Source organism: Erpetoichthys calabaricus, chromosome 8 (genome assembly GCF_900747795.2).
Source record: "Erpetoichthys calabaricus chromosome 8, fErpCal1.3, whole genome shotgun sequence".
In the NCBI taxonomy this organism is placed as follows: Eukaryota; Metazoa; Chordata; class Cladistia; order Polypteriformes; family Polypteridae; genus Erpetoichthys; species Erpetoichthys calabaricus.
Window position 1 is genome coordinate 98997521 of NC_041401.2, and position 10265 is coordinate 99007785.

A 10265-nucleotide genomic window follows, 5' to 3' on the forward strand; every position below is an offset into this window, starting at 1 on the left:
TCTTGGAGAAGTAATACTGTGTACTTTGAAAACCAAAATATAAGAGTGCAAGTTATATATAATACAGCCTTTACTTAACACAGAAGTAGTGCCAGATTACAGTATATTTCATAAGGTTCTCTTATTAACAATAATTCAAAATGTGATTGTTTATGATTTCCCCAAAGCTCTGGAAATTTGCTGGAGCCTAGAAGGAAGCTAGCTGCCTCTCTAATGCCCAATATATTCTGTTACTTATCTGTCTTAGACAAATGCTGTTTTGGTCTGATCAGCTCAACAGATTCATCTCCTGTTATGTCAAATTAAAAAACAATTATTTGTATTAATGTAACATACATCAGGCATGTTACCTTTATTGAATAAAACATTAGGAGAACACCCTTAGTTGATACTTTATGTAATAAAAAGGTAATATGTTGCATATAAAACACTACTGCTTATCTAATTATGTTTAGGTGGTGGGCTAAGTTTATCATGTAGCATAATACGGAAGCTAAGCAAGTTAAAATATGACTATGTGTGCTGCTGGCTCGTTAAAAGATTTGTTCACATGGCATGGCATTAATGAGTTAATCTTGTGTTTAAATTGACCAGGATTTCTGACCGTGGAGGAGGAATCCCTCACAGCATTGTCGGCAGTGTGCTAGACTATCACTTTACCACAGCAGAGGAGAGTAATCAGGATCCACGGGTCAACAATTTTTTTGGAAACATGACCAACAGTAACTTTAATAATGGCCCAATGCATGGGTAAGTTTGTGGCCGTACTAACTGCTACCAAGTGTCCTGCTAAAAACAAGTGCTAATATCTGGGATCCATTTGTATAATTCTTTGCATTTACATAGCGCTTTTCTCACTACTCAAAGTGCTCAGCAGTTGCAGGTTAAGGGCCTTGCTCAAGGGTCCAACAGAGCAGAGTCTCTTTTGGCATTTACAGGATTCGAACTGGCAACCTTCCGATTGCCAGTGCAGATCCCTAGCCTCAGAGCCACCACTCCTCCTTTTTGTATGTGCATGAGGATACTCACTTATTCTCAAGAAGCCATATCTAAAGCATTAAACTAGCTGAAAATCCATTATTTGTTGATAATGTATGATATACAGTATTAGGATCATAACGAATTTTTTATTTAATAATGCTTCTGTAAAATATATTATTAAGTAAAAATACATGTCTTATTTGTTGTAATTGGTTTAATTTAGAATGTTGCCTCCACTTCTCCATATGCTGTTAAAGACTTACAGCTAGAGGAAGTGAACATCAGGGATGGCTTCCAGTCCTAAAATCCTTGCTGCTCTATCCCCAAAATGAAATGTTTAAAGTATAGATGTACCATAGAACAAAAACTAGAGAGATGAAAGAAGAGTAATGATTATGACGACATATGGTGTATTCAGAAAGTATTCTGTTTTTTCCACATGTTGTCTTAGAACAGCTGTACAATAAAATTCATTTTTTCAACCTCCAATCTGTATATAATACATCTTAAACAAAATTTAATTTATTTTTTTTTTACAAATTTTGGTAAATGTCTTTCTATTATAAAAGGAAATGTTGGGACGAGACATTCTCGGAGATAATTTCAAGTCCTGCGAGACAAGACTTTATGCAAAGAGATTTTGAAAAGTCATGCCCTCCTCTCAAACATTTAGAGCAATGCCCACAATCCAATCACTTCTCATTTGTGTGAATGCTATTGTCAGACACAGTTCCTGTGCTCTCAGCTCCAAGTGGGGTTGGAAATAAAAAACAAAGAGTAGAAGACAAAGTAGAACGTCCTAAAGAGGTTCAAAAATGTTAGTGCGATACACATGCAGAGCAGGTTAGAGATTATGAAAGTACTAAAATTCAAAAGTCTCAAAAAACTGATAGTAAAGATTGTATTAGCGCTAACACACGGAAATTATTACTCGGTGAAATAACGGAACAGCGAAAAGAGATTGAATATAAGGACATAGGTGATATGACAGAAGTATGTAGATATTGTTTGGCTTTAAACTTTAAGTCGGAGATTTGTAGATTGTCTGGTTCATATTGCCGTCAGGGAAAAGTAGTGTTTCTTCCCAATGAAGAGGTGTATCCACGATAATTAAAAGATTTGTTGTTTGGTGAAAGTGAAATCCACATACATGAGTGGCAGAGACATGAAGTGGCTGGTGCGAAGAGCATGCCGGGGGGTTGGCGAGTGAAGGAGCAGGGGGCAAAGCCCCTTAGTATTAAAAATAAAAAAGTTCAGATGTTTCAGTAGGCTTTGCACCCTAGGAACCAAGTTACTCAAACTGTTCTATAACATATCAATAATTATTTACTGCTCTGATGCTGATCTTTCTGATCATAAAATAGGTCATTACAATAGCAATTGACAGGAAGAATTCATTATTGATTGCAGAATTACGGTATTAGAGGGTTCCTCTAGACTGTCTTTTGCACGATTTGACTCAAAAACTAATCAGCAAATTGTCATCTCTTAACAGGCTTAAGTTTCAAGTTTTGTATTTTTCTGTCCAGCTGTTTTAGCTCAAGACCGTCTTCAAGAAACTGTTACACAAAGATGTAAACACACCCGTCATGGAGATATCAATGTTTTCGGAATCAGGGGCCTCTAAAATGTTGAGATACATCGAAAACCGGAAATTGAAATTTTTGATTAATCTAAAGGTATCACTATTCCCCCATAGATAATAGGTTATGGTGGGGAAGGGCGCAAAGCAAAAACAGTGCTATGACATGTACATTAAGTACTAATATGTTTTGCTATTAAATTGACTTTGGGCGCATGCGTTGATGTTTCAACATCTTGGTTAATGTTTATCTTTGGTTAATTCAATTGATTGGATGTAATTTGTGAAGACATACTTCTATACTCCTCTTTGAGCTGGCCACTCACCCAAACTGAGCAAAAGGGGACTAATATTGGTTTGAATGGCAAGAATTGCATTTGAAGGAAATCAGGCATCACATTCTGCTGATTATTCTGCTGATATTTTTCAGCATCAGGGACTGGGAGGCTTATCAGGATTGAGAAAAAGATGATTGAATTAAAGTATGGAATGATAATTGAAGAAATCCTTCACTTTAAATGATTTTGTGAAAAAATAATGAATTTCAAAAATGCTGAACTTGTCCTGGGCGGCACGGTGGCGCAGTGGGTAGCGCTGCTGCCTCGCAGTTGGGAGACCTGGGGACCCGGGTTCGCTTCCCGGGTCCTCCCTGCGTGGAGTTTGCATGTTCTCCCCGTGTCTGCGTGGGTTTCCTCCGGGTGCTCCGGTTTCCTCCCACAGTCCAAAGACATGCAGGTTAGGTGGATTGGCGATTCTAAATTGGCCCTAGTGTGTGCTTGGTGTGTGGGTGTGTTTGTGTGTGTCCTGCGGTGGGTTGGCACCCTGCCCGGGATTGGTTCCTGCCTTGTGCCCTGTGTTGGCTGGGATTGGCTCCAGCAGACCCCCGTGACCCTGTGTTCGGATTCAGCGGGTTGGAAAATGGATGGATGGATGGATGAACTTGTCCTTTAAACGGTTATTCACACTTACTTAGTAGATGTTTACAAATTATATGTGCACAAAGAGGGAATAATGCATTTGAATCTGTCTCTCTCCAATAATTTACAGGTTAGTCTTTTCATGATTAACAAGTCACTCAGATAATCTAGTATGTAATTAGTCATCTCAAATTCTTTTTATAGAAATAATATTTTAGTGCATTATATGCATTGCTCAAAAGTTTTTTTTTCTCCAATTTTCTCAAAACCTGTAGATTTGGCTTTGGCCTGCCAACATCGCGAGCATATGCAGAATATCTTGGTGGCTCACTTACTATCCAGTCAATGCAGGGAATTGGAACAGATGTCTACTTAAGATTGCGACATATTGACGGCAAGGAGGAAAGCTTTCGCATCTGAGAAACACAATAAAGTTCACTACAACTCTAAGGATGATGGGATTTGAGTGTTACAGGTCACAGACAACTGGTATCGTAGAGATTATTTAAGTGGATTTGCCAGTGGAAGGACTTCAAGAAAACCTCAAGGAAGGTGTGGATGGATGCACAATTTTTTAAATTAATTTTTTTATATGACTGGCATGTAGATGGATCTTTTTCTCTATTCTTTAATGGATATAGTAAAGTGCCTTAAATATTTTCCATGTGCTTGTCCACTTCTAGATCATTCTGTCCATGTTTAGTGTATCTCCTTTGGATCTCACCGGTCAGACATCCCACACACATTCGTTTGAGATGTTTTTTCTTCAAAAAGAACTTGACAAACATTTAGAGAAGCTATTTACTGGAACTTGCAGAAATGAAAGCAAAACCATATTTTAACTACATTTCATAAGCACTGGATGTGATTCAGACAAATTATGACTTTTTAGAGTTCTGTGGGAGAGTAGGCAGTTGCTGCCAAGTGAGTGAAATATTTTTGAAAATAAGAACTGGAACCTAAAAGGTGAATTCTACTACTTTTTCTATGTACTACAAATGCAAGTATTGCTGAGTATAATCCTCTCAAAGAGAGCTCATTGTTAATTAAGCAGTGTGCGCCCTCTAACTGCCAAAAAGGGTATTTAATATTTCTGTGTCTAAATGACAATATATGGAATGAATCAGTAAGGCAAAAAGAAACTGTGAGAGCAGTGTCTAGTCACCTAAACCTACCAATTTAATTGGATCTTCAAACTGTTGTTGTTGTACTAACTTTGTATTTTGTTTATTTGAAAATATAATGATTTGACTTAAAAAAATGAATCATGTTTGTATATAGAACGAAAAGTGCTAAATAGATATGCTAATGTTTTTGGTGGTAGTATGACTGAACAATCATGCAAGTAATGCTTTTAATCCTGTGGAAATTGTTCTTTTCTGTTATATCTTTGACATATTTGAGCACAAAAATTTGTGTGTTACTTATTCACTTTATCACTGGTCCTTTGCAATTACATCAGATTTTCTAAATTCCCTTTCCTAAGTTTTCTGTCCTTGCTCTTCTTTATTTGTTTAAAATTAAGTTTTGCAATCTGGATAATATGTGAAGTGCAGGTGTAAACAATTTAAAACTATAACCGTACCATTCAGATTAATGTGTAGCTAATAATTGTCCAAAATATTCTCTTACTGTCCTAACTAGTATTATAAATGTCTCATATGTCAAGAAGAAACTAACTTTCAGTAGTGTTCAAAGTCAACAAGCTGACGTGAATTTGCACATCCCATAGTAGAGGTTATCCAATGTTTATTCTCTGTGATTGCTTAAGGCCTCTTTTATTTCATATGGGTATTATGTACTTATCCATATTTATTCACCATCACTAGCAGGCAAACAAAAGTAAAAGGCCAAAGAGTACTGTTATGGAAAAATAACTAAACCCAAGACTGCTTTGAGACCTAAACCTAATCTGTATGATCATCAGTATCTGTCACAGCAGTTGCCAAGGTAAGGTCCTCTTCTAAGAGTGTCAAATATAATCTTTATGTCATTATATGAAAGCGTTACTCCAAAACTTAAGTATATAATGAAAGTTAACCTACCTAATTCCAATCTTTTTGTTAATAGTCATAACTAACAACTTCTTTGATCACTCATTATTTTTTATTTTATTTTTTTATAGATGTCTTGCCTTCATTGTGAAATGATAGTTTATAAAAATGATAAAAGTCTAACACAATGATGTTTATACATTTTTAATGAGTCTGACATAGTTGCAAGCCATTTGTAAGCAAATTGCCTAATTTAGCCATTAACATGACCAGTTCAAATACACTGAATTTATTAATGTAAAAGTGACTAGTTATAGGACATAATGATGATAGATGCAAAATAATAAAGAATAACCACCATTATGTTCTACATCAGTCTCACATAAACTATCTGGTACTAAGATGTCTACGAATCACATTTACTCATTTACAAACAATACTGATAAGTGTGTTCATGCGTTTGGAAATGATAAACGGAATGGCATCCAGTGCAGCCAGTTTTCATGAAAATCCAACTGGTGTAGCAAATGTACATTATTCAGTTCAGTTTATTTTTGTTTTTTTCACTGCACTGTAGAGTAGGCTCAAAGCACTTTAACATTTTTACTGAAAAAGTATAATTACAGACTTTACATGCTGCACAGTGCACACACATGAAAATACAATAAAACAAAGCAATTTTAATTGATTACCATGAGAACATCCTAAACATATTATGTCCATTAATATTATTGTTAGGATATGGCTGGTTGACAATGGAGGAGGGGAAAATCAAAAACTCCAGTGAGCATCATTCCTAGAGAAAAATAAACCTCTGGGGGGTTAGTCAGACACAGTCACAGCAAACTGGCTGCCCACTCCTCCAGGTCAGTACACATTTATGCTGGGTAGTCTAATGATAAGGTAAGATCCTTTCATCTTTGGATTCTAAGGTTCCCTGTATCTGTGGTGTCTTTCCCAAGGGCTACATAAGCATGGAAGTAGAGCACTGACTCTTGATGAGAAAAAAAACAGAGCAAGGTTAGTAACCAGTCATAATTACTGTATTATTACTTCGGGGCCCTGTAACTAAAAGTCTGGCCTCCCACTGTTTTATTAATCACTGGGATCTTTAGTAGGAAGGCATCTAGTCATTCAAAAGTCAAAGTGAACTTTATTGTAATCTCAGCCATATACAAGTTTACAAACAGACAAAATTGCGACGCTCAGGGTCCACAGCGTAACATGACATGCAAATAATAAATTAAAAATAGAATTAAAATTTAAATTTAAAACACAAACAAGACATTGTCCAAAGACAAGACAAAGAAGTAGCAGCAATATTGATGTGTAAGATATGTAATATAATAAATAAATAATAGATATAGATAATACAGAAATTATCAGTGTATGATAATAGTTGTTTAAGACATGTGTAAACAGTGACAGGTCAGAATGTTTCACAACAGAAGGATAAGAAGAGTATCAAAATACTTAAAGGTCAGTATGAGATTTTCAGTTCTTTTCTACCTGCACACTCGTCTTTGCAGGACAGTGGCTCGCATGTATAAAAGTTTTGTTTTTAAAAGTGGTTGAGGCAGTGTGGAAGGTCCCAGGGGACAGCCTGGTAAGGAGTCTAACAGCTTGGGGGTAAAAACTCTCCTGCAGCCTGGAAGATCTGGCTTTGATGCTGCAGTAGCTTCTCTTGGATGGCAGAAGTGTGAAAAGTCCATGTGAGGGGTATAAGGTGTCCTGTACAAAGCTGCAGGCCTTGCGGACACTGCATTTGTAAAATATGTCCTGTAGTGAAGGGAGAGGCACCCCAATAATTTTCTCTGCTGTCTTCACTATCCTTTGCAGGCGCTTGCGGTCGGATATGTTGCAGTTGCCATACCAGACCGTGATGCAGCTGATCAGAACAGTGTCAATGGTGCCTCTGTAGAACATGGTGAGGATGGAAGGGGGAAGACTTGCTCGCTTCAGTCGCCTCAGGAAGTGTAGTCTCTGCTGGGCTTTCTTGTTTAGTGATGAAGCGTTATGTGTCCACGTAAGTTCCTCAGTTATGTGCACACCGAGGAACTTGGTACTACTAACAGTCTCCACATCTAAACCGTTGATGCTGAGTGGGATGTGGGCAGGACGTGATTTTCTGAAGTCCACGATTGTCTCTTTTGTCTTGTCGACATCGAGAGATAGATTGTTGTCTTCACACCATGCAGACAGCCATTCCACCTCATCTCTGTATGCTGTTTCATCATCCCTGCTTATCAGTCCCAGCACCATTGTATATTCCGCAAACTTGATGATGTGGTTGGTGTTGTGCATGGCTGTGCAGTCGTGAGTCAGCAGGGTGAAGAGCAGTGGACTAAGTACGCAGCTCTGCGGTGCTCCAGTGCTCAGTGTGATGATGCTGGAAGTGTTGCAGCCCTTCTGAACTGACTGGGGCCTCTCTGTCAAGAAGTCCAGGATCCAATTGCAGAGGGTGGTGTTCAGGCCCAACCTGCTCAGTTTTACAACCAGCTTTTGAGGGATGATTGTGTTGAAGGCAGAGCTAAAGTCTATGAATAGCATCCTGACATATGTGTCTTTTTTATCCAGATGTGTCAGGGAGAGGTGAAGGGCAGAGCATATGGCATCCTCAGTTGACCCGTTTGAGCGGTATGCAAACTGAAGAGGGTCAAGGGAGGCAGGGAGATTAGTCTTTGTGTGACGTGACTAACCTTTCGAAACACTTCATTATGATTGGCGTGAGTGCAACTGGTCGGTAGTCATTCAAGCATGTCACTGATGACTTCTTCGGCACTGGTATGATCGTGGTCGACTTGAAGCATGCTGGGACTGACAACTGGCTCAGAGATGTGTTGAAGATGTCTGTGAGGACACCAGCCAGTTGACTGGCACATTCTTTGAGCACACGACCAGGTATGTTGTCAGGTCCTGCAGCCTTGCGTGGATTGACTCTGGATAGAGTCCTCTTCACGTCAGTTATGGAGAGACAGAGTACCTGGTCAGTGGAGGGAGGTGTTGCTTTTCTCATAGGCTCTTTGTTCTGCTCCTCAAACCGTGTGAAGAAGTTGTTCAGCTCATCCGGAAGGGAGGCATCACCATCGCTGCTGTGTGGGTTGGGCTTGTGGTTTGTAATTGTCTGAGCGCCCTGCCAAATACGACGTGTGTCTCTGGTGCTGCTAAATTGTTTGTTGATCCTCTGCGCGTATGCCCACTTAGCTCTACTTGAAGCGCGAGACAGGTTGGCTCCCATGGCAACGATATTATTTTAGTAGTAATTATGATTACATTCCTTTTTGTGATTAGAATTTCTGAGCTAGTTTCAAAGTGCTTGAGATTTCTAAAAAGGATACTAGTTGTTCCTTGCCTTTTGATTCACCTAATGGCAAACATTTTAGAGGAAGCCTAAATCCTCCTTTATTTGCTAATGCTCAACTAGAAGCCAAACTTATTCATCAATATTAGAATTATATTTAAAGAATTGTTCAACCACTTCAGTAAAATGGGACTTGTTAAGGAACTAATATATATTTATAATTCCAGCAACAGTTCTTTTGCCCTCTTGCCTTATTGATTTACATTTCCACTCTAGTACAGTAGTTTATGAATTTACTGTTCAGCTCCTAGGAATGAATCTACTGTTCAAACATTGTACTTTTCTTGCTGTCTGATGTGCTTTAACATTATGAATGCATGAGGTCAGCTATATACAGTATGCTGTGTCAGCTGAATGTTCTCTCAGTGGACAGGAAAATGGGTCTATAAAACTGTTTCTCTTTATAAGAAATATATTAATGCTGTTCAGTTAGTGGATTTTTTGAAGTGTTAAGATATGTTCTTAGATTTTTTGTGGTTCTTCTTTAAATGTTTTAGGAGTGACCCACACCCATCACCTAATCTCTCTTGTCTTGCATTGGTATAATATGGCAGCTTGTTTGGTTAGTTTAGATAGATACTTTATTTGTCTCCAAAGAGAAATTAAAACTTTACAGACGTTGAAGAAAACTCTAATTATTATTAAACAAACAACTATATCCCACACCACTATCCCCCCATAAAACCCACCCCACAACATACTCGAGCACTTCTGGCTTAGCCAATAATAAGAGTGCTGTTGTCATCTAATAACAGGTTTGTAGGTGGTAACATGGATCAGATTGTGGTCAGATATGTCAAATTGTGGCAAAGGTTGACATTTACATTTTTAATATAGTAGGAGTAGATTGTTGTGTCGATGATTGGGACATGCCACATAATAATGGAACTTTGTCATAGTTCCTTCCAATGTCTCCTGGTTGAAGTTACCACATATTATAAGTGCAGAGTCAGAATGATTTATTATTAGTTTCCCACCACTAAAGTGAATGCCTGGTGCAGCCTGGGGGCTGATTATGCCCCATGTATAAACATTACATTGTAATTGTAACAGTGTCGTGCCACATTGTGTTATTGGTACTAATATTAAAATTCTGTATTAGGCAATAAATATGTACAAAGTGTGCCGAATATACATGGACAGAGAAGCTTGTTGGTTGGAAAAAAATTTGAAGTCCCAAGTTTTTCATGTGTACACTATACAACGAGATTCTTACTTTCACACATGCAAGTGACAATATAGTGTAAAGCAACAAAATGATCACATCATCATATATTACATAGAAAAATCAGATAATAATATTTTGGAAAAGTTTTTTGCTTTATGCCTTGTGCCCAAAGCTGTCAGGATAGGTTCCAACTTCCACAACCCTGAATTGGAGTAAGTAAGTTGGAGAATGTTATATTTATGAATAATAGTGGTGCATGTGC

At 38.0% G+C, this 10265-nt stretch overlaps 1 protein-coding gene across 1 annotated transcript in view; it reads left to right on the plus strand.

The window, feature by feature from the left end:
• The window catches only part of bckdk (branched chain ketoacid dehydrogenase kinase), a 41654-nt gene extending 32144 nt beyond the window's left edge, over nucleotides 1-9510 (plus strand). The window contains exons 10-11 of the mRNA XM_051930790.1: nucleotides 595-750; nucleotides 3756-9510. Coding sequence (XP_051786750.1) covers nucleotides 595-750; nucleotides 3756-3900 — 301 coding nt within the window. The 3' untranslated portion in view covers nucleotides 3901-9510. The remainder of the gene's footprint in view (nucleotides 1-594; nucleotides 751-3755) is intronic.
• The last annotated feature ends 755 nt before the right edge of the window (nucleotides 9511-10265 follow it).